This window comes from Vigna unguiculata, chromosome 3, assembly GCF_004118075.2.
Source record: "Vigna unguiculata cultivar IT97K-499-35 chromosome 3, ASM411807v1, whole genome shotgun sequence".
Lineage (NCBI taxonomy): Eukaryota > Viridiplantae > Streptophyta > Magnoliopsida > Fabales > Fabaceae > Vigna > Vigna unguiculata.
This window is the reverse complement of record NC_040281.1, coordinates 62,626,624-62,650,187: the sequence shown is the minus strand read 5'-3', so window position 1 is coordinate 62,650,187 and position 23,564 is coordinate 62,626,624. Positions and strand designations below refer to the sequence as shown.

The 23,564-nt window shown below is 31.9% G+C and overlaps 3 protein-coding genes and 1 long non-coding RNA gene across 7 annotated transcripts; 2 read left to right on the top strand and 2 right to left on the bottom strand.

Annotated features, from left to right (window-relative positions):
* Nucleotides 1–2,504: 2,504 nt before the first annotated feature.
* LOC114177518 lies at nt 2,505–4,626 on the bottom strand. Of its 2 annotated transcripts, none has more exons than XR_003603139.1 (3): nt 4,267–4,626; nt 3,273–3,634; nt 2,505–2,775 (listed from the first exon to the last, which is right to left on the bottom strand). It is a non-coding gene; the product is annotated as an uncharacterized LOC114177518 (long non-coding RNA). The 2 variants fall into 2 exon arrangements; XR_003603140.1 differs by having other exon boundaries at nt 2,506–2,775; nt 3,335–3,634.
* Nucleotides 4,627–10,017: 5,391 nt separating this feature from the next.
* LOC114178744 (lipoamide acyltransferase component of branched-chain alpha-keto acid dehydrogenase complex, mitochondrial) lies at nt 10,018–15,129 on the top strand. 2 transcript variants are annotated; one of them, XM_028064808.1, is made up of 8 exons: nt 10,018–10,286; nt 10,371–10,514; nt 10,632–10,757; nt 11,982–12,433; nt 12,683–12,930; nt 13,489–13,577; nt 13,991–14,218; nt 14,648–15,129. In XM_028064808.1, exons 1-8 carry the CDS (start codon nt 10,137–10,139, stop codon nt 14,759–14,761), a joined length of 1,551 nt encoding a protein of 516 aa, XP_027920609.1. In that variant the 5' UTR covers nt 10,018–10,136; the 3' UTR covers nt 14,762–15,129. The 2 variants fall into 2 exon arrangements, with proteins under 2 accessions (XP_027920609.1, XP_027920610.1); XM_028064809.1 differs by lacking the exon at nt 10,018–10,286 and having other exon boundaries at nt 10,371–10,501.
* A 2,304-nt stretch (nt 15,130–17,433) lies between these two features.
* Nucleotides 17,434–20,919, top strand: LOC114178338 (probable acylpyruvase FAHD1, mitochondrial). Its single transcript, XM_028064178.1, has 7 exons — nt 17,434–17,648; nt 17,730–17,895; nt 18,499–18,551; nt 18,798–18,860; nt 19,307–19,357; nt 19,484–19,601; nt 20,495–20,919. Exons 1-7 carry the CDS (start codon nt 17,541–17,543, stop codon nt 20,611–20,613), a joined length of 678 nt encoding a protein of 225 aa, XP_027919979.1. The 5' UTR covers nt 17,434–17,540; the 3' UTR covers nt 20,614–20,919.
* LOC114178335 (epoxide hydrolase A-like) lies at nt 20,735–23,151 on the bottom strand. 2 transcript variants are annotated; one of them, XM_028064176.1, is made up of 3 exons: nt 22,425–23,151; nt 21,921–22,264; nt 20,735–21,340 (listed from the first exon to the last, which is right to left on the bottom strand). In XM_028064176.1, exons 1-3 carry the CDS (start codon nt 22,893–22,895, stop codon nt 21,094–21,096), a joined length of 1,062 nt encoding a protein of 353 aa, XP_027919977.1. In that variant the 5' UTR covers nt 22,896–23,151; the 3' UTR covers nt 20,735–21,093. The 2 variants fall into 2 exon arrangements, with proteins under 2 accessions (XP_027919977.1, XP_027919978.1); XM_028064177.1 differs by having other exon boundaries at nt 21,921–22,162; nt 22,425–23,138.
* Nucleotides 23,152–23,564: the final 413 nt, after the last annotated feature.

The window sequence follows — 23,564 nt, the reverse complement described above, 5'->3', positions numbered from 1 at the left end:
CAATATTGCATAGCTATGATAGTTTATACTACATAAATCTGTTAGGTATTTGTTATCCTCATGCCATCACCTTAATCTTATGTCGAGAGAAGAAAATAACTCTAGCAGATTACAAGAGATGTCTCATAACAAAATCAAACCAAAGAGAAACAAAAGACATGAAAAAGAACATTACCTCAGTTACTTGCTGGTTTTGAGGTCCTTGATTTAACCTTACCTCACTCACCCCTCTTAATGGAGAATTAAAGATCAAGGAGTGACCACCTAAATATTACTCCAAGGCAACTTAGAGGTGAGTTTAAAGAAATGTAAACACTTCAACATCATTCATAAAAAAGAAAAATACTAAGAACTCTCATGTAATGAAAACATAAACTTTATAGTTCATGGAATGAGTCATCCTTCATTATTCACTCCACCCTAAATTCATTATGACTCATTTTCGTATGGAGTTCACAACATTGATCACCACATCACGCTCATTTACCCTCCAAATTAGATACACGGGTTATTAATTCAATTTCAATTTCAATTTCAAACGGCATGCATAATTAAAAGTCTAAAAGGAGGCAATCCACATGAGAGTGTTTGGTACACTTCTTATAATCATACACATATGAAAAGAATTACCTACAAATGCATCATGCCATTGTAATCACAATTAACGCTCAATTTAGTAATAACCCTAAATTTAGAAATGAAAAACTAACCCCTTCTAGCAAATGAAAGACAAACTTGGAGAAGGTGGCTTTAAGGTCTCTACACGCTGTTAGCCAAATGGGGATGAAGAGCAAGTGGGACGAATCTCAAAACGCTGCAAATGGAGATGAAAACGTAAAATATTCGGTTCAAAATGCCTAAAATCAATTCATAATCAAATCCTAACAAGTTTGGTGGTGAAAAACGTTCGAAACTCACCTAGATAAAGTCGAAATGGGGGTCGCCGGTGGAAAACGCTCACGGAAACAGTGAAACAGCGTAGGGTTTCTGCGTTTCGCGTAGAGATAAGTAAAACTTAACGTCGGTGGTGAAGGAGTCCGACGTTAAGTGACGTCGGAGGAAAACCAGTCTGACGTCCTTTTTTAAATGACGTCGGGGTTTTTTGGGCAGACGTTAAATTACGTCTGATCTGGAAAAGACAGACGTTAATTTACGTCTGACCTGGAATAGACAGACGTTAAAAAAGTCCGATAATTTACAAAAATGCCATCGATCATTTTTAACGTTGGACTTTTTTTGGGCAGACGTTATAGGAGTGACATTATAACGCTTTTTTGTGTTAGTGCATCTACCTACCTACATAACTACTCATTTTACAATCTCATTCGATAACTTTTTGGAGAGTAAGAAATATATAATCCAGAAAGATTTATTAAAAAAAAGTAAAATTGAAGTTTATTGGAAAGAACATTTCAGAATAAATTTTAAACTATTTCTATAAGTTCATTTTGTATTGATGAATTTTATATGCGATTTTCCAAAATGTTGAATTTGAAATAGTTCAAAATTCATTGTAGATTAAGCATTTCAAATTTCTTATTTCAGAATCGATATTTTTATAATGTTTACAAAATTTATAATTCAAAAAATGTCTGATACATTCCAGATAATTTAAAATATATATGCAAGGACTCTGAAAAAGTCACTTTCATAATTCCAATATAAGGGGAGCTAAAAAAAGGTATTATAATCGTGTCAAGAGTAAAATCCTATGCTCTTTGTTTTGTATCAGGTAAAACCATGTTTTTTAAGTTTACCTGTCTTAAATATAATTAAGGAAAATGATATTTTCCGTAATCAGAATTTAACTTTTAAGTTGTGTCGTTGTTATTACTTCATACTTATAAGAGATTTTTGGAGTTCAATAAAACTTATTTTTCAACACTTATTTCGTGACTTTAATTTTAACATTGAAAACTTATTGTCTTAATATATCCTAATATATCTTGAGACGGTATCTATTGGAGCGGTATCTATTAATAGACAGTTGGAGCGGTATCTATTAATAGACAGCATTTGTGAAAAAGTGCTATCTAATAACATCTTATAGATAGCATTTCACTAAACAAGCGCTATCTATGTATTTTCAAAAGACATCGCTTTCTTCCAAAAGTGCTATTTATTGGTGTTATTATAGATAGCGCTTGGAAACATAAGCGCTATCTATGTTTTCTTGAAAAATACAAATGATCTATAGACACCGCTCAAGAGCATTGTGTATTGGTTTAAATTTTTTTTATAATTTATTTAATTTTTCGTTCATTATTTTTTATTTTATTTTCTCAACAGAAACCATTTATGAGAATTATAAAAGTCAATCAAATGTGATTCAAAAAACTATACATGTATTTTATCTTCTAGACAAATGTTTTCTTTTAAAGATAGAAAACACTTATACAAAAAAAAAATAAAGATAGTAGGTAAATTGTATACTAGTCTAAGTTCTTGGGTAACTGAAATTATCTATAATATAACTACAATATATTCATAATAATCATATGTATTACAAATTAATTCCAAATATGATATATCAGACCTATTTACATATCCAAAAAGTATTATATCTATACTAGGCTCCTTAAAATTAAACTTGAATCTATATACAAAAAAACAAACAAAAAAAGACAAAAACATGTTCAAACTAACAACACTACGCTCCATCTCAACGAAAGTGCTTCACATATTTCTTTAATAGCTCCAATTTGGTCCAGAATCTCGCACATCATGTATGTGGACATCTTCAACTTCTGCGTTTGCATTTTTCCATTCTTCGCGCTGAAACCACATTAAAAAAATGGCCACAAACACATTAGAATAGCAAAACAAAAAAGATCATTTTTGAAAACATACGTTACTAATATAACGAATCCAATGAATCTAATATATCATAGTAATAAAATAATTAAAATTACTAAAGCATACACTGCCATTGTTTAATATATATATATATATATATATATATATATATATATATATCACTATAAATAAAGTGGTAGTTGAAATCAGAGACGTCAAAGTTATATTGTGAAGATGATTATTTAGGAGTACCTTGCATATATAGAATAAGAACCCTTAATGCCACCAAAACATATATACAAATGGTAAAAAAGTACACATCATTAATAAACAAATTCATAAGTCATGGCCTACAAGAGATTGTAATTAAAATAAGGTAAAGAACTTGAGCTTCAAATGTACAGAAGGATTTCAAATTAAACAACTTAATTTGCGGCTGTTTCTATCAAAATCAAACGACTTAATGTTAAATATACCACAAGCAAATGAAGCCAGAGAAGTTCAAATGTAAGTAAGAGGCTTGCAATGCAACACATACTAGTGTGTTGGGCTGTATCCTCATCATCACTTCCCTCTACTGCAATTTTCACTTCCCTATATTACAATTTTGTCAAGTGAAATTTTTAGCATGTTGTAATGATTACATATTTAAACTGGGAGAAACAGTGTCTTAAAGATCATAAAATATAGGTACAACATAAAAGGGGAAAAAACATGCTCCTCAAAAATCTTTGAGAGCTACAATGCTCTATTCTTCTCTAACTTGCGACTTTTACTATCCCATGCTGAAATCTCAGAATCACCTTCAGATTGTTTCTTTGTCCATGATTCTTTCATCCTATTAAAAAATAAAATATTATCACAACATAAAAGTCTCATGCTTTCGAGTATTAAGCCTATAAATGCAGTATAAAGAACACAATCCTAATTTAGAAGATTTTTAAGGAGGCAGATCGAGAGATATGTGTTCCTCTTTCCTTCACCTAAGGGGAACAATTACTTTACTTAAGAGAGAAAACAATGTTCAAATTTTTTTCAAATAATCAAATGTTATGAAAAAAAAAAAAAAACTGAAAAGGGAAAACATTGCTTTCTCAGGAACTAGGGAGAGTACCTTACCGGAGAAAAAAGAAGAAGTTCCTAATGAAATTATAACACTGGCATTTCATTTTTAAAACATATCCAAACAAGACGGGCGAGGACTTCATTATTTAATTTTAACTACAATTCATAAACAATAGAAGCAAATGCTTTCCTTACTTAAAAATTCAAGCAGTGGGATGTAATTCTAAAACCACCTCCTCCATTTCCCTTTCCGTAAAGTAGAAAATATAAAGAATAAAAAAGAAAATTGGTGTACATGAGTTTCAAATATCTACCCTAATAAAATTGACACAAAATAACAAGCCAAAACCATTGTAACCGGATCAAATAACTAACTAGCTCCTAATTAAAAATTAAACCAGAAACCTATATCATTTTTCCAGTGCGACAGAACATCACCGAGGGGCGGCAGTTCCTCGGACAGGAAACGCGCGGGAGCTCGTAGCTGTGTTGTCCACGAACTTCATTGCATGCCACTGGCTGATGTACAACCTTCAGGCACAACTTCGGCGAGGGATCGGATGTCTTGCGAGATGGTCCATGGCGGAGTGGTTCGCGGCTCTTGACGATTCACCAGGACAAGGGCAGAGGTTGGATTCGTAGGTAGGGTGTTAGAAATTTGGGGGGGAAATAAATTTTAGGAGATATGGGATTTAAGATTGTGTGTGGGGTTTGAAATATTTTCTCCAGATTTGGAGATCTGGATGTTTTTGGAGAAAGTGAAAAGTTTTAGAGGCAGGATTAATTTTTATTTTCATCTTCTTTTGTTTTAATTAGTTTTTAATGAATTAATTAGTTTTATTTATGAATTTATTTTTAAGGTTAAATCATTCCATAGGTCCCCATTTTTGTAGCGAAATCTCAAGTAGGTCCCCCCATTTTTATTTGACTCAATTGAGTCCCTATTTTTGAAAATTCGATGCAATTGGTTCCTTTCCGTTAGTTGACCAGTAACGGTGTTAATTTATGTGCCACGTGTCAGCACGTGGTTTTTTTGACTTTTTTTAATTTTTTTTTAATTTTTTTTTTAATTTTTAATTTTTTTTATAATTTTTTTTAAAAAAAATTTAAAATTGCCACGTGTCAATCTGACATTGTGCCACGTGGCAGAGACAGTGTGATGTGGCAGTGGCAGTGCCACGTGTCAATATTGGATGTGAAAAGTCTCAATATAGTCCCTGTATTTATTATTTTGTCTCAATTTGATCCCAATTTTTTAAAAACTGAATCAATTTTATACCTATATCAGATTTAATTTTTATATAAATTTACAATGGTATTTTTATTATAATTGATATTTTTAACAAAATTAAGTTTATTTAAATGTATATTTTGCATTGAACTTTATTTAAATATTGTTTCAAATATTTATATATCCATAATTTATAGACAAATGTTAGAATTGTTATAATTTTTTTTTTAAATTTTATATTTCAATTTATAAAGTTTTTATTTTTAAAGCAACTCTAACATTTATCTATAAATTATGGATATATAAATATTTAAAATAAAATTTAAATAAATATTAGTACAAAATACACATTTAAATAAATTTAATTTTGTTAAAAATATCAATTATAATAAAAATACCATTGTAAATTTATATAAAAATTAAATCTGATATAGGAATAAAATTGATTCAGTTTTAAAAAAATTGGGACCAAATTGAGACAAAATAATAAATACAGGGACTATATTGAGACTTTTCATATTCAATATTGACACGTGGCACTGCCACTGCCACATCACACTGTCTCTGCCACGTGGCACAATGTCAGATTGACACGTGGCAATTTTAATTTTTTAAAAAAAAAAAATTATAAAAAAAAATAAAAAATTAAAAAAAAAATTTAAAAAAATTTAAAAAAAGTCAAAAAAACCACGTGCTGACACGTGGCACATAATTAGCACCAGTAACGGTCAACTAACGGAAAGGAACCAATTGCAACGAATTTTCAAAAATAGGGACTCAATTGAGTCAAATAAAAATGGGGGGACCTACTTGAGATTTCACTACAAAAATGGGGACTGATGGAATGATTTAACCTATTTTTAATAAATAAAATACATTGCGCTTAGTTAATAAAACACCATCTATTCATGATCTAATAGATATCGCTTAAATTTAAAAGCGTTTTTTATTAACATATTATATTTTTTATTTTTAAATATAAATTTGATATAGATAACATCTTTTTGATGAAACGCTATTTATAAGTAATAATTAGCGTTTATTTTATAAAGCGCTATTTTGTAGTTTCGTATTTTGATTTATAGCAATTAATTAAATAAGCGCTATCTAAATAGTGTTGTCTATTGAACATTTTGGCGTAAGAATTTGAAAGAAAGTGAATAAATTTGACCTAATGAATTTTTATTTTCTTTAACAGATTTAGAGGCAGAAGAATGAGTAAAATTGTGAGTAAAATCTGGGAGTAATTTAAGTGATGTGGTAGATAATATTTTTAATAAATTAAAATATAATATCACTATTTCTTCTTATAATCAAAGTTTAATACATTATTATGTTAGTAATTTTGGGTCATGCAGATATATGACACATAATTAAATGTGTTAGGGTCATTATTTATAAGACCAAATAATGAAATAATGAAGTGATCTGACTAAATTAAAGTTTTCGCTAAAGACATATGTCATGAAAATAAATATTGTGTAGAGACCAGTTAGTAATTTCTAATTTGATGAGGGGTCAAATTACAAATACTAAAACTTAAGTAATTCAGTTTATAAATGGTCGTGGTCCCTTTTGAGAACATATACACAGAGTCATAACATACTTCTCCTGTTCCTTTCCCTCTATCCTCATTCAGAAACCAAAGGGAAATCAAGGTGCTCTACAGGAGGAAGATCACTGCGCACATAAGAGTGCTCTAATATTATCTTTATGGCCAAATGCTTCCGTTTACTATTTACAACATGATTATCAGTATATGGGTATGAGATATTGTTTATGAGTTTATGATTGATTGTTAGAATCAATATTATGATTTATATTATGTTTATGTACATGAATGTGCGTTTATGTGCGTAAAAGTGTGATTATGTGCATGAAGATGTCAAAATCAATAATAGGATCATACTTTGCGTTTATGCTTACATGTGGTATCAGAGCCACCCATACTTGATTCATGTTTGTCTTTGTTTAATTTAATTATTTCTATTCAGAACCCTAAATCCCTAATTTTGAAACCCTTAATCCCAATTTTGTTTTTTGGGAGAAAAACCCCAAATTGAGAATCCTAGGGTTTCTTAAAACCCTAATTGAAGTAAATTATTTTAATTAATTTTGAATTTTGGGTTCAAGACATTTGAACATAAGGATTTATATTTTAGAATATAAATAATTTTATTTATTTTATATATTTTTTGGTTGTTTAATATATAAAATAAATATATTTGGTTTTGGAATAAATATATAATCAAATTTTGGTTTTGTTTAATATTTTAAATGAATTAATTGAATCAAGAAGTCACCAAAGTGACCTCTCTTGAGTAGATAGTTCGTGAAAAATGTTAAATGTTGGTGTTTATGTACGTTCATGCGAGTATTGATCGGTCCAAAGGTAGATTAATATTTGACTGGATTGCATATACACTTGTGATGATAAACATGTGATAATTATAAGGATTTAATTTGTTGATGATAAATTAATCCAAAGATTAGTTTGTTGTTGGACGTGCTTTATTATCAATGTTTGATCATTACAACCAGATATCTCTACCAGTTGATATTACTGTCCAAAGACTTGATATTAATGGTGCATTGAGTGTTTTGGGATGGGTTAAACCATTATTTGAATATTTTTATAATAATTTATTTTATTATTGAGCATAATAAGTTACTCCTCTTGTTTTATATAAACGTAAATTTATGTACGTTAGATCTTTGTGAATTATTTTTATAAAAGACTAACCATATAAATTTGGGTATAGTTTTTTATACAATTTTATGCTCTTAAATTTATAATTAGACGTTTTGTGTGTAAAATATAGTGGAATTAACATTAGTGATAAGTTGCTATCCAAATTTATACAAATTATTTCAGTTATATTATAACTATTATTATTAACGTGTGATTTCTCATATATAATATTTAAATATTATACTTATAACTCAACCCATTGTAGGGTTTTTTATTTTATATTTTTTTAATTTTATTTTTTTACATTTGAAGTTTACAATTATCATTTCCGATCAGTTTTCGAAGCTGTTTATTTATTTTATTTATATTTTTTTAGGCATGTATTATTTGAAGTTAAAAATATATATTTTGTTGAACCATTGCGAATCAATTTTAAACACGACCTTAATTCTAATATACACTATTTTCAATCTTGTTAGAAAGTTAATACTTCCCAAGTACTATTGCTTGTCCATTAAACATTGATATGCCACGCATAACTAAGATCTAAAGTACATAAATCTACATTTAGAGTTGTGTTAAATTTAAAGTAAGATGGTTAAGTTAAAGGAAATGTAAATTTAAGATTTTGATGACAATTTTATAAAACTTTGGAGTGTTGTTGGCTTTTGAAACTTGGTAGAATAATTATAATTGAGATTATAATTGAAATGCATTTTCAATTCAAAATTTTGGAATTGAGTTTTGAACTTATTAAATAATAGATTTGTTGTGAGTTTTGAAAATATGGGTTGCAGTATACAAATTTTTAATATATTTCCTCTTATGGTCTAAGAAAAAAATGGTAAAGAATTTGATCTTTGTTTTCATTATTTTATTGTTCAAATAACAAATTATTGTTTAATCGACTTGTTCTCACTAAATAATGTTTTAACTTAAGTGAGAATGTGATAGAAAAATAACTTATTTTCTTTTTAGATAGATCTCTCTCAAACATCATCTTAAAATTTGAATTGAATGTTTATTTTACCTAGTAATGGTACCGACAAATAATTTAGAAAATACCTTCTGTTGACTAAAGAAAAATATGTGTTCAGATTTGTGTTACAACAATAATTATTAATTCGAAATAATTAACAAGTTTATTTTAATTAACTTGATATTTAACTTTTTTTATGATTTACGTAACAACATGTCATGTGTTTAGATATAGGGTCAGATACACATTAAACTTTTCATGAAAATTAAAATTAGACATTTTTTGAAATTTTAAAACTGTGTAGATTTAGATTAAATATGGTTGAATTGTTACATAATTCTAAAATAGATAACTAAATTAATCAAAATTTTAGAAGTGTGTAAATTTAATCATTTTAATTAAATACATTTTAAATGTTAAAAAAAAACTTAACAAACTTAATAAATTTTTGTTAAAAAGATCAAATCTACCAAATTATAAAATTTTGAAGAGATCTAATTTTAATTTTCACACGTAGTTGAAAGATAAAAATATATTTATTAAAAAAATAATTATAAAAAATTAAAAGAAAATAAAAATTAGTGATTTTTTTTGGCTCCTTTACATAATATTTATAATTTACCCTATCGCAATTATTAAAAGTAATAAATGACATTTTATTCTTAAATAATTTATCTCAAGTAAATATTTAAGAATCGTTAATAAAATTTTGTAAATAAAGTTATTCAGAAAATATAAATTAGCAATAATGAAGAATAAAAAATTATTGAACATGATTATTTTTGTAATATATAGTATGAAAGAGAGAATTCATTTATCCAAAAATTAGAATATAATATTTTTAACAATAAAATTAATAAAAAATGTTTTATAAAAATAATATTATTTTTATTTAATCATTTTTCCTTATATATGTTTATACATTTTGAAAAACAAAAAAAAGGACACAGAGCCCGATGGCCACGTACTTCTGTCTCTAACTAAATCAAATTCAAATTGTTAAAATATTAGAGAATTATAAATATACAACCATGCTCTACATATCCAATATCTTTCCAACACTTAATAAAAACTAATATTTAAATTTTTTTTGCTCGATTTGTCTTAATTTATTAGTATTTTATTTATTTATATATATATTGGTGTTAGATAATAAGAAATGTTTTTAACATTTGAAACATTATCTGAATATAATAATTTGTCCATATCCATCCACATCATCGATCCCATTCTCTGGCATCAGAAACTTGTCAGCATGCAATGGAAACACGGCCACTTCAAATCATCAATTCTCTTCCCATCTTTGTCCCATTTCCACTTCCAATTCCAAACGTTTCTCTTCATTTCTCTTCATCGCAATCCTTCCACGCAACATGATCAGAAGCCGGATATGGCAGAAGAGGGCCTTCATCTCTTCCAGAACCTTCTTTTCAGCCTCCGCTTCTTCTCACTCTTCATCATCTTCTTCCCCTACGCTCCCTTCTCGCTTCCTCAAACCTAATGCTCCTTCTTCACACGTCTCTGTTAGTTCTCTCCCCTTTCCAATTCGATTCATCTCTTCTTACTAACAAATTACTGATTCATTGCTTTTAATTCTGCATTTGTAGTTCTATTTTCCACGTGTGAACAGGTGTTTGTTCTGTACTCAACCCGCCCTAGACCTTCTCGCGAGCAAGCTAGTGGACGTGCCGCTGGCGCAAACCGGCGAAGGTATTGCAGAATGTGAGCTTCTCAAATGGTATGTCCAGGAGGTCAGTGAATTCGTCATTACTTGTTTCGTACCTTCACTTAGATCCGTGTCAAGAAGGAAAAAACATAGCATGTACTGAATTGACTTTTCTGAATTATCTGTTGGTTCGTATTGGTAGGGGGATTATGTTGAAGACTTTCAACCGCTCTGTGAAGTTCAAAGTGATAAAGCTACCATTGAAATTACGAGTCGCTACAAAGGAAAAGTTTCCAATATTCTCTGCGGTCCTGGTGATATTGTGAAGGTTAGTTATTAAATCTCATTCTGTTGGATATAGTTGAACCAAGATTATGTTTCGGGATCTATAAATTGTTTGTTAGAGTAAATTGGTGAAAGAAGAGGTACTGCTACATTGGTGGTTTGGAATTTCAGATAGTTGTTCATGGCCCCAAAAAGTAGGAAAAGTTTCCCTGTATATTAGTAATTATTAAGCGATGAAATTTACTATTATTATTAAGGACCTGACCAGGAAAAGTATTTGTTGTGAGTAGATTTTTTAATTTAGTCATGTTCGAGTTTTTATTTGGATCAGGTGATGAAAAATGAGAAAGTGGAAAAAGAAAGTGAAAAGAAAAAGGTTGAGCGGATTAAATGAAATATTAAAGAAAAACATAAATATTAATAAAATATTAGCAATATAGTCAACTCGTGAATATTAGTAAAATAATTCTGACATAATTGAGACATAATCCACCGTGTAGTTTTTTGTATAAATCTCTTCACTTTTGCATTGAAAATTTAATGTGCTTACCTCTTTTTTCATTTATCCTTTTTTGTGTTTTCTTTCTATTTCCTCTCCCTCAAGATTTTCACGCCGCCTAGAAGCAACAAGGTGTGAGAGAATTGGAAGGAACTGAGCCGATGAACTGGGTGGAAAGGAAAAAAGAGAAGTGCCCTATTTTCCTGGAGAGTTTGGAGTGAGATGGTCGATGAGAGAAAGAGAATATAGATTGAGAGAATAACAAAGGTGTGCATGGAAGAAATAGAAGCTTTGTTTTTTACAATGTAGGAGGCATTTGTGGGTGTACCTTCTAGATTCATGCTAGAACTCATCCAGAGATACTGACATATGCTTTTTCAAAAGATTGTTCAAAGCGAAATTATTTGATATGCAATGTTTTGGAAATGTGTCTCTGGTATACATTCTCTTAAGATTCCGTAGGATACTAGATGAGAAAAATACCCTTGGAAGCTGACTCCAGGGTCAAACCATCCCTTAACTGTTTAATTTCCCATGCTGTCTCTTTGTGGTTATACTAGAGATGACACATAGAGATGGTATGGTGTTGCAATTTATGTTGCAAATACAAAAGGGAGCTGCCAATTTTTTTTAATGGGGTGGTTCTTTGAAGCGGCATAATAACTGAGGAGAAGATAGCAGTGTATTGCTGATCTAAATTTTACATTTAATTTTATATGGGGCAACAAATATATTTGAGCATTTGAATTCTGTTGGATAAAATTTCAGGTTGGAGAAACTCTACTAAAGATTTTAGTTGATGATTCAGCATCTCCGTCTGTCACTCTTGGTGATTCAGTAAATGCGAAGTCACCTGATTCCGATAAGACATCAGTTAATGTACCAGTGTTTACTACAGTAGTTGACGATTCAGACAATGCCAAATTGATAGATTCTGATCCTGGTAAAGGAAGACAGACTGGAATTCTATCAACACCTGCTGTAAGAAGTCTGGCTAAGCAACATGGTATAGATATAACTGAAGTTTGTGGAACTGGAAAAGATGGAAGGGTATTAAAAGAAGATGTGCTAAATTTTGCTGTCAGCAAAGGAATCATTAAAGATCCATCTGCACTCTTGCATACCGATTCTGTAGAACAGCTTCAGGGAGCTGAAGGATACAATTACAATATCGCAACTAAATCTTGTAGTCCATCTGAGGACAGGACAGTCCCATTTAGGTAAAGCTGGAAGCGAGCACAATTTAAATCCTTTCCTTTTTTTCTTTTCTCTTGTGAGATGGTGGTGGAGGTCAATCTGTCAAAGTTTTTTGCACAAACAATTTATGTCAATTCGTGGGAAGTTGTGTATCTGTGGATCTCAGTATTGCATTAGCATGAAAGTGTTTTCCTTTACTCAGTTCTATAACTCAATTAGAAATAAGATATCCTTAGATAAGTTAATAATGACCTTTTCTTTTCTTTTTGTAGAGGATTCCAAAGAGCAATGGTAAAGTCAATGTCTCTGGCTGCTAAAGTCCCACATTTTCATTATGTGGATGAGATAAATTGTGATGCTCTAGTGGAGCTTAAAACATCTTTTCAGAAAAATAATCCTTATCCAGACATTAAGTACACTTTCCTTCCAATATTAATCAAATCACTATCAATGGCCCTCAGTAAGTACCCCTTTATGAACAGTTGCTTCAAAGAGGATGCAGTGGAGGTCGTTCTCAAAGGTTTGTTTCTCAGACATAATCTGATGAACGATTCATATATTTTTGCTTCCTTTGTAGCTTGTTTATGTTTAGTTATTTTTTAGTGAACATAATGTCTTTTTCTTTAGTTAAAAGGTACAAGTTCAAGGAACAAGCTACAATTATTTAGAAATTGAAAAAATATGGTCAGGTCAAAGAGGTTCCCTTCATTAGCCAATTGTTTCTTTTGTTTTATAGGACCCGCTTCTACGTGTTCAAAGTAATCTTCAAATGATCCATCAAGTTTTTATGGATCTTGGTTTCTGGCACATGGTGCTAGTGTTTGAGAAGTTTTACCTTGTATACTGTATCTAAGAGTTTAAAACAGTGATCATTTTGCTTGAGGGAGTTTCAAGGATAAAATGTTTTCATAGTTTACTTGATAATATTTTTAAATATTGTTTCACAGCACCTGTGAGTACGTGGTATTAAACCTTTTTCCAGGTTGTGTTGACTGATATCTGGTGGCTGTCAATTTAATGATTTATTTGAGGCAGTAGCTTCCGTGCTAAAGTTGACACTGAGGTTTATTTACTGTAGGTTCACACAATGTTGGAATTGCCATGGCGACACAACATGGTCTAGTTGTGCCAAACATAAAAAATGTTCAGTCTCTTTCCATACTTGAGGTTAGTTTACAAAAGGCTTGGCTATGGTTTTATCTATTTTTTCTTTATTCAGCCATTCTTGTTTTGGCTGAAGTGCATGTCCATGCTTGCTGTTTACTTACAGGCCGTGAAGAAAAAATGTTCATGATTTTTGAATGAAATATAATTTTATTCTTGATCTAAGTTTCTGGCTTGAGCTTAATTGAAAGCTGCTTCTCCTTATAAGAAATGAAGAGACTATTTCAAATTTGGATATAAGGCCAGGTCGTTGTTGTTGTTTCCTTGAGTGAAGATCTGTTTGGATAGCGTCCCAGAGCATGTTTATATGATGTCTAGTGCATGTGATAATTATAATCAAATGTCTCACATCTAGTAAGACATTCTTGTGCGTGTTCTTATAAATCTATTTTTCCATGTATATGAGTTTTATGTAGATAACCAAAGAGCTGGCAAGGTTACAACAATTGGCTTCAAATAACAAGTTAACTTCTGAGGATATATGTGGTGGTACTATTACTTTAAGCAACATTGGAGCAATTGGTGGAAAGTTTGGTTCCCCACTTGTTAATCTGCCTGAAGTCTCCATTATTGCCATTGGTAAAATTCAGAAAGTTCCACGGTTCGCTGATAATGGAAATGTGTATCCTGCATCACTCGTGACTGTAAGTCTTGCATTTTGCATTATAGAGAGAACTACGGTAATCTCCGACTTTTTTTGTGTGTTTGTAGCGTTCCACTTTATATACGACTGTTTAGTTTGTCATGTTGCTGAAGAGAAATAAAAAATGCGATTATAGAGAATACCCTAAGTTAGCTGTTAAAAAGGGTTTAATAGCTAATTAGTTTTAAGTCCACTTTTACTGCAAATTCAGCGTTTGTAGTTCTATTGTATAGAAGTTGAATTTGCATTGAACAGAGTAGTTCATTGTTTGATTGACAAAGTAAACACAGATTTGAACTGTGAATTCATTTTTTTTTTTTCAATTAGGTAACGTATATTTTCTTAAGTAAATGCTATTATTTGTAATGATTTTTGCACGGGTTAGAAGATGAAATGAACAGCAATTCCTTATTTGTTTTTCTGCTTGCAGGTTAATATTGGTGCAGATCACAGAGTCTTGGACGGAGCAACCGTTGCAAGATTTTGCAACGAGTGGAAGCAACTAATTGAAAATCCCGAGCTCCTCACTCTGTATTTGAGATAAAATTTCATCTCACATGAATGAACAGTTACGGAAAATTGTTACATGGTTGATCGCTGTATTGTTTACAATGAGAAGTATAACCAGAGAAAGCATTTAAAATAGGACAAAATGAAGATATAAATAATTTTTGTCGCAATTATGGTGATAAACCTCGCCTATCCGAGTTTGGTTTGAGAGGTAGCAGAGAGACAATTGTAGCCATCGCTACTTCTTTCGAAAAAAAAAAAATCTGTTTTGGAGAATAATGCAAAAAGAATAAAGCTTTTTGCGTATCTCAACTGCAGATACTACATCTATGAACCGTAAGAAACGCGATATGTAATGAACAATATGTTAATAAACTGCTTTCTGGTGCAATTTAAACTTTATATGTATTTTCACTTCTCACAACTCAGAAACAAATGAATTATTGTTTGTCTCTCTTCTTTACACGTCGACCTATGTTGCAAAAGTAGTCATCTCAGTGTTCAAACTAGTATAAATATAGGTTAAATTGTGGATATTTGTGAGATCCAACAAATTCTTTTTTTTTTCGGAAAATTCTTTTTTTCTCTATAAACTTGTATTTTTCCAAAAATCTTCTTTTCTTTTCCAAGATTTTGAATCATCTTCCATTCTTTTTGAAAAATAAATACCGGAGTAATTTATGCTAAGAACTCTATTAAAATTCTAAGTCGATTTTTTTTTATGGGGAGTTTAAAAATTCTATCCATTCTTTATGAGTAATATGTTTTTCCTTGTATGAAAATTCATATTCAAATTCCTCTTGACTCTTTCTTTCCTAATAAACCCCTATTTATTTATAATCCTGAAAATTTTGTCTTGATCATTGATTGAACCTTTGATTTTGTAGATAGTGATTTTTCACGTGTGACGTAGTTCAGGTGAGGAGAGAAGAGTTAGATAAACTTTATTAAGTAAGAAAAATTATTTTTCGTTCTTTAATAATCTAAAGTTTTATTTTGAAAAGATATTAATTGATGGTATGATTGTTTTTATTGAAAGTTGCCGAAAAAAAAATGAGAGCTTCTTAAAGAGAAAAGTTTAATACATAATATATATGTAGTGATGATATATTTTTATATATAGGAGCAGTGTTAAAAGTTGAGCGTGACAGTAGCACAGGAACTGAAATGAGAAACTTAAGGACTAATGTGGGAATATATTAGATAATCCATTTTTGTTTTTAAAATTATATTAAGTTCCTAATTTATGTTTTGAAGTACTTATGAGTTTATTTTGAATGTATTTTGAAATACAATGTGGTCTAGCTTTAAGAAATGTAGTATGAGTCAATTCATTTGCAATTTTTAATATACAAAGACCTTATGAGAATTGGGTTGTTACAATATTAGGTAGGTTTCTAATTATTTTAAAAGAGATGTCAATTTGGATATGGCCCATGGGCCTGTCTTAATCCACTCCTTGCTAAGTCCCTTTTCTGGGTGGACGGGTGGGGGTGAGGGTTCCAAAATGAAGGGGCCAAAAAAACCCTAGTCCCCAAAGTCACATCTCAAGTGGGTTAGGACCCAGACTAAGGTGAGTTTGGTCTACTAAAATATTTTAACTAATTCTTAAAAGAAATATTTTAAGTTTGAGTCAAAGATGAAATCAAACCGTCTCAGGCTGACATGGATCGAAGGTCGATACTGGAAGACAAATTGTATTGGGCCCATGATCGAGATGGGCGACCCGGACCCAAATTCGATACTGGTTGATCTGGGTCTACGGTCGAGACGGACCGACCTGTGTCCACTATCAAGACGAGGCAACTTGGACTCACCATCAAGACAGACCGACCTAGGCCGACCACTGGGATGGGTCGACCTTGACCCACGATCAAGACGGTCCAGTCCGAACTCATGACGTCCCAAACTAACGTTTAAAACAGACCAAATCAAGTCAATAATCAAAATGGACAAGACCAAAACGATGACTAAAAGGGACCGAACCGGGTTCCGTATCAACACAGATGGTGCGACCCGAGCCAACCATATTGTGTTAGTTGATTAGAGTAAGTGTACGGGAAGGTGTGGGGGTAAGAGTAGTAGGTGAAAAATTAATGCTTTACATGTCTTACTTAATAGTTATATTACATAATTGATCGTCTTGCACCATCAGAATCCACCCTTATGACATCCTCACCTAAATGATGAATTGGAAAATTATAACACAGAAAAAGGAGAAAAGAATTTAATGTGGTACCCAAACAGGGCTGAAAAAAAAAGTGCATATTAATTTCGTAATGTATACTACTTAAATACTTATGCTACTAACAAACCGTTTGCTCATAAAACTTGTATTGTAATATGGTATTTAATCGTGAACATTTTTTAATAATTATTAATAAATTTTATTTATTTATTTTAAACAATCATCAAAATAAAATTATTAATAAAAAATTATTAAAATTTGATTATATATATATATATATATATATATATATATATATATATATATATATATATATATATATATATAGAACTATGAATTAAAATAATTTTACAAAATATGTACATTGATTAATTTAGTATAGTTTATCCTCTCTAAAAATTTATAGTATTTTCTAAAGTTAGAAAAATAAATTCATAAATATAACAATAATAGGTTTGAACTTAAATACATGTGCTAAAATCATTTTCTTAAACAACAAAAAATAAATAAATAGTTCCTTAAATTACTTGGGTTTGAAATGAGTAGTAATTGAGATCGCTGAAGAACAGAAAGCAGAGAAGCCAAAAGAAGAAGAGGAGTTTGGATAGAGCGAGAAGGGAGTGAAATGGCAGCGGCAGCTAGTCAGAAGCTTCTGGAATTGAGCACCAAGATCGTCGCTGTCGGCAGAAACTACGCTGCCCACGCCAAAGAGCTTGGCAACGCCGTTCCCAAGGTACCTTCTCTCATACACAAATCCTCTTTCCAATGTTTCATAATATTCTAATTACGGATTGCAAGTGTTTTCGATTCTCAGGAGCCGGTGTTGTTTCTGAAACCGACGTCGTCTTACTTGAAAAACGGCGGAACCATCCAAATTCCACACAACGAGGGTTCTCTGCACCATGAGGTTGAACTCGCCGTAGTCATCGCCAAGAAAGCGCGTGATGTGTCAGAATCCTCTGCCATGGATTACGTCGCCGGTATTTACTCATCTTACCTTATAAACTTTTCTTTTTCAACTTTTTTTAGGAGAAAAATTAGATTTGTTTTTTCATAAACTAAAATAAGTTTTAAGTATGAGTTAATTTATAGACATTTTCTCATTTCAGCTTAAGCTTATGCTAATTTGAGCTTGTAAAATTTTATTCTAGTTTTTCTTTTTGAATTTTCTTCTTAAGAAATACTTGTAAAAAGTTTATTCAAAACTATGAAAGTTTGACTCTCATCCAACTGGTATGAATTGGTGGAGTTGATTGCTTTTTACTAATATTACTTTAGAAGTCACTTTCTTTGCTTGGCTGATAATGTAAAAGATGGTACTTAGAAATCAACTATTGTTATAATACCAAAGAAAGTTGGTAGAATTGGCAAGGATTAGAACTCCTTTGGAAAAAAACATCCCCAATTACTGATGTAAGGACATTTTTAGTGAGTAATCTGTTAGTAGTTTTATAAGCACTCATGAATCACGTGGCATGCCCTGGCTTGGGTAGTCCATAGAGGCTAACTCACCTAAACTTTCATTAAGTAAAAAAGCTATTATTACAATAATAAATAAAGAGGGATACATTTTGGTGTATCAGGTTATGCACTGGCTCTGGATATGACTGCTAGGGACCTTCAAGCTGCGGCAAAGGTACTTTGAAAGTTAACTACAATCAAGCTTTTTGAAATTTATTTGTGCTATGTACCGGAAAATAAAGAAAAATCATGTGAAACAATTGGAGTTAAAATGCTGCGATGTTAGCAAAATATGAAATGATTCCCTTTTGCTTTTGGTACGGGTCATATTTTCTTCTCAAATAGTTTTTCACGTAGGATTTAGACATGGTATTTTCATAATCTGATGAGAGAATGTTTTCTTTTCCTCGTTCGTTCTTAGTCTGCAGGTCTTCCATGGAGTTTGGCAAAAGGCCAGGACACTTTCACCCCAATTAGTTCAATTGTAAGAAATTGCATACTACAATGCTTATTTACGCTGAAACTATTTTATAAGTTTGTTGTTAGAGAAATGAGTTCACGTGGTCCTCCATAGTGTTAAGGAGTCAAGAACTACTCAGAATGATAATACAAATTTCATCCATTCTTGACTTTTTCGAGAATATTTAAACTACATTCACCAGTATTACCCTGGTGCAGATCTGGGAGTAGAAATGTATTGCTGGTAAGTTGGTGATGTGGGGCTTTTGCAATAAAAGAAGAACTTTTACCAGCTTCTTTTTGCAGAAGTAGAACTGTAGTCAATAGATCCATAATTCAGTTATACCCTTTATTCTAATAAGGTAAAATTTAAAATTCTGCAAGTAATGGATGAGACGTGTGCGCCTGTGAACATTATTTTGCTCATCTACTTAGATAATGAGCCATATCCAACTGTATTTTTTTATGCAGTTGCCAAAGACTGCAGTGCCAAACCCTGACGATATAGAATTATGGTTAAAGGTTTGAGATATTCTATGCTTCTCTCATTATCATTTGGTTGGTTCTAATATAATTGATTGTGCATTGCTTCAATGATGCATTGGACACACAAACTAATTGAAGAGAAATGGACTTGCTTTGATGTAGGTAGATGAGGAAATTCGACAAAAGGGCTCAACCAAGGACATGATCTTTAAGATCCCATTTCTAATTAGCTATATAAGCTCTGTAATGACACTGTTTGAAGGAGATGTTATACTAACTGGTATGTTGCATTAATTCTCTATCTGCATATTTATACTTATGTGTTAGTTTAATTGATGAAGAAAGGTCTAGTAATATTAGCACACTGTGTCATTTAACCTATCATTTGGGCCAATGAGGATTGATTCAACTGATAGAGTCGAGCATTCTCGATTCAAAGGCCTTTAGTTCGTCTATAAGCCTCCCCGGAAACTTATGGCATGTCTTATTCTTGAAACGGGGAAATCTCCCTTTTGCAAAAGTATTTGGTTAGAATGAAAATCAATGACAAGGAAAAGGGTGCCATTTGTGTTTGTAGTAAGTTTGGATTGCTTCATTTGTCTTATGGTCATGGTTATAGGCAAGACTCAAAGTGAGTCTAGCCTGTTTGTGCTCTCTTAAGAAAATAAAAATGAATCGCCACAATGGTGATGGGGAACCTTGTTATTACGACCTGGCAGTTCAATTTAACTAGTTGAAAATGTTGGCATGTTTATAAACTTCGATCTTTACATATTCGATCATTGTTCTTGAGTTGGCTTGATGTTTGCACGTGTACACATTTTTTAAAATAATAATAATAATAATATTTTAATTTAATAATATGTATTTAGTAAGATTTAATTATTCAACGATTATTTAAAATTATTGACATTTCATACTATACACACACAATAACTACATATATGGTATTGCAAATATAGACTTTGTGAAGTTCAAATTTTGAGCCTATTGAAACTGAAATATTTAATTATTGAGTAACTTGAGTGCTCGAGTAAGTTAAAGTTGAGCTGAGAAAATTGGTAGTGGAGCCAAACTTATAGTTGGGCTTAGGGCTCAACTCACTTGCAGCCCCTTTCTTTCAAGGATAGATGAGACCCTTGCTCAGTTAACAGACATTTTGATGATGTGCAGGCACTCCACCGGGTGTTGGACCAGTGAAAGAGGGTCAAAAAATTACTGCCGGTATTACAGGCCTTGTGGACGTACAGTTCAATGTTGAGAAAAGAGCAAAGCCTATACATTCTTCATAAACTCTCGATGCGACTTCAGTTCTACAGCAAGAGAAACAGGGGGACTCAATAAAAGTTGTTATATGGGCTTTGGAGTTCAGAGTTCAGAGTCTACAAACACTTGGCAGTCGTTTTTTTTTTCTTTTTTTTTTTCAATTTATTTATGGTATTCGAATCAGTGCTCTAGATCTTGGTGGACGTGCTGTTTTAGACTTTTGTCACTAAATTGGTTGTGATGATATGGACGTGCTGTTTTATGCAGTGGATAATGGTGACTTAGCCCATGAATTAAAAATAAAAATGGTCTTCAAATGGGATGAGTAGAAAGGATGTTGGTAAATTCTACTAACATTGTTTGTTCTTGACTACTGCTATTTTTAACTTTTATTTTGATCTCTTTAAAAACACAAGCATACATGAGAATACACCCAGCAAGAGTTACCAGCGGAAGGAGAAAGATGCAATCAAACCAAGAACAAAGGAATACATGACCATATGAAATTAGAATTTCTTAATGAAATCGTAGATGTGTTTGGTGATCTCATCAGGCCTTTCTTGATGAAGGAAGTGACCTGCCCCTTCAATTACAACTACATCCTCCAGAAGAGGCACATCTCTCTTCAACCCACCTTTATGAATGTAATCCTTGGCTCCCGGTGAATTGTAGGTCAGGTCAAGATCACCCACAATAAACTTCACAGGAACTTTCACTTTAGCACCACCCCACGGTGCTGTGAGCTCCCAATTTCTACAAATGCAAGTGGAACCGATAAAAGTATATTAGTATTGATTACTAAAGGAAAAGGAAAAACATAAACTATAAAACTGTTTCTTGCAATTACACGTCCATCACTATACATTATAGAAACATATACATGAGTAATGTGATGGATTTTCTTTCTTTTGAATTTCATAATACTAATACTGCCATTTTTTTTTTTCAAAACACAGCCATCTACACATCATATCATAAATAATATAGCATCATAAGGAACTATAATTAGATGAATGACTTGGTCATATCCAAAACTAAATAGATATATGTATACAAAGTTTACCAGTTGAAATTTGTGAAATGATAAAAAAAGAACAAATATATTATGCATTTTGTTCTATCATGGTTTTCTTTAATCCAGTCCAGAAGAGGTAATATTTTTAATTTAAGTTTATACGTGTAGTGCATTTTAAGTTTAATCCACACACAGAGGGATCTAAATTTAATTCCTATTTGTATAGTTACATCTAAAGGGAGGAAATATGAAGATTCAACAGACCTAGGCAAGGTCTGAAAAAAAAAATGTAGCATTTGATGGTGAAGAAAGACATACAGATCCAAATTTCTGTAGTAGTTCAATCCCCCAGTGAAACCAGTCTTCTGATATTTACTGACATAGTAATCACATTCTTCTTCAGATAGCCATGAGGGCAACGTTAAGGGAGAATCAATTGAACGACCAAAGGCTTTGCCCTGAGGTAGATAAAGTGGGCCAGGGTTGCGGTATGTCAGGAACTCCTTCAACACTCTTCCAGTTCCAATCTGCTCAAACTCAGCTTCTATATTCCCAGTCTCCTGCAACAATGCACTTGAGCAACAAAACCACTTTGCAAACCATGGTTTGCCCCAACACAAAATCATCTTTTTTTCACTTCTACTTAAACCATCTTTTGAGACCTAAAAATTATATCCAATACACCCATCACATGGAATTCAATTCCCACTCTTCAACCGTAGCTTAAGGTATAGAGATATACTATAATGAACACAACTACTGGTGCACTTGCACATCAAACTCAGTTAGAAGCAAACCAAAAACACAAGAAAAGAAACAAACCTGAAACCTGCAAATATAGTACTCATTTCCATACACTGCTCTTAAGGTGTCAAGAGGCTTTCTCTTAGGGTTTCGGGGAGTAAAAGCCACGCTCAAGTTGACCAGAGCTCTGATTCGTTCAGGGCGGAAGAGAGAAAGATTCCAAGCAGTCATGGCACCCCAGTCATGACCTACCACAAACACTTTCTCATCGCCGCCGGCAACCTCATCCAGAAGACCGACGAGATCGCCGACGACGTGGAGAGTGGTGTAGGCGGTGGTAGAGGGCGGCACATCCGTGTCTCCGTAGCCTCGGAGGTCCGGCGCCACGCAGCGGTAACCGAGGGAAGCAAGAGCTTTCATCTGGTGGCGCCATGAGAACCAGAGATCAGGGAATCCATGGATGAAGAGGATCAATGGGCCTTCACCCATCTCAGCAATGTGCATGTTTATGCCATTCACATTCACTGTTCGGTGCTCTACACCCTCCATCTTTTAACACTCTATGAATTAGTCAATGGAGTCTGTATCTGTGTACCATGAACCAACGAAGATGGCTTCTTAAATGCTTTTGAAGATATTATGGTAATCAGAAAAGCAAATCTTTGTAACTCTGAAAAAAAATATAGATAAAGCTAAATGCAATCACAGTTTATAAATATCTTTTTTCATTGTGTGGATAAATTTTGAAGGAGAAATGAGAATTGATACGAATCCAAAAGTGGACCATAGTTGCATAAGAGGAATGATTGAGGACCAGAAATGAGAAGTGGCACGAAAGGAACAGGAATATGAAGCAGACAACTCATTATCTTAGTCGGGAGATTGATGGAAGGAAGCCAAGAATAAAGCAACCACGTGTTCTCCGTTTATCTATTTCACTGTTTGTCTTTTTCCAAGATAAGAAAAATTATTCATAGATACCAAAAAACATATTAATACCTAATATATACTTCAAAGAGAACAAAAATTATAGATTTATAGAGGATAGATTATACAAAAAGTTATTCATAGATAAAGAAAAATAAAATATATAATAATTATAGATGAAATCAAAATATATGTATATCATTATTGAAAAAACTGTTTAACAATCATAATCTGATCACATCCCATCTTTTTTTGTTGTACTATATAATATAGCGTGTAATAATAAAAAGA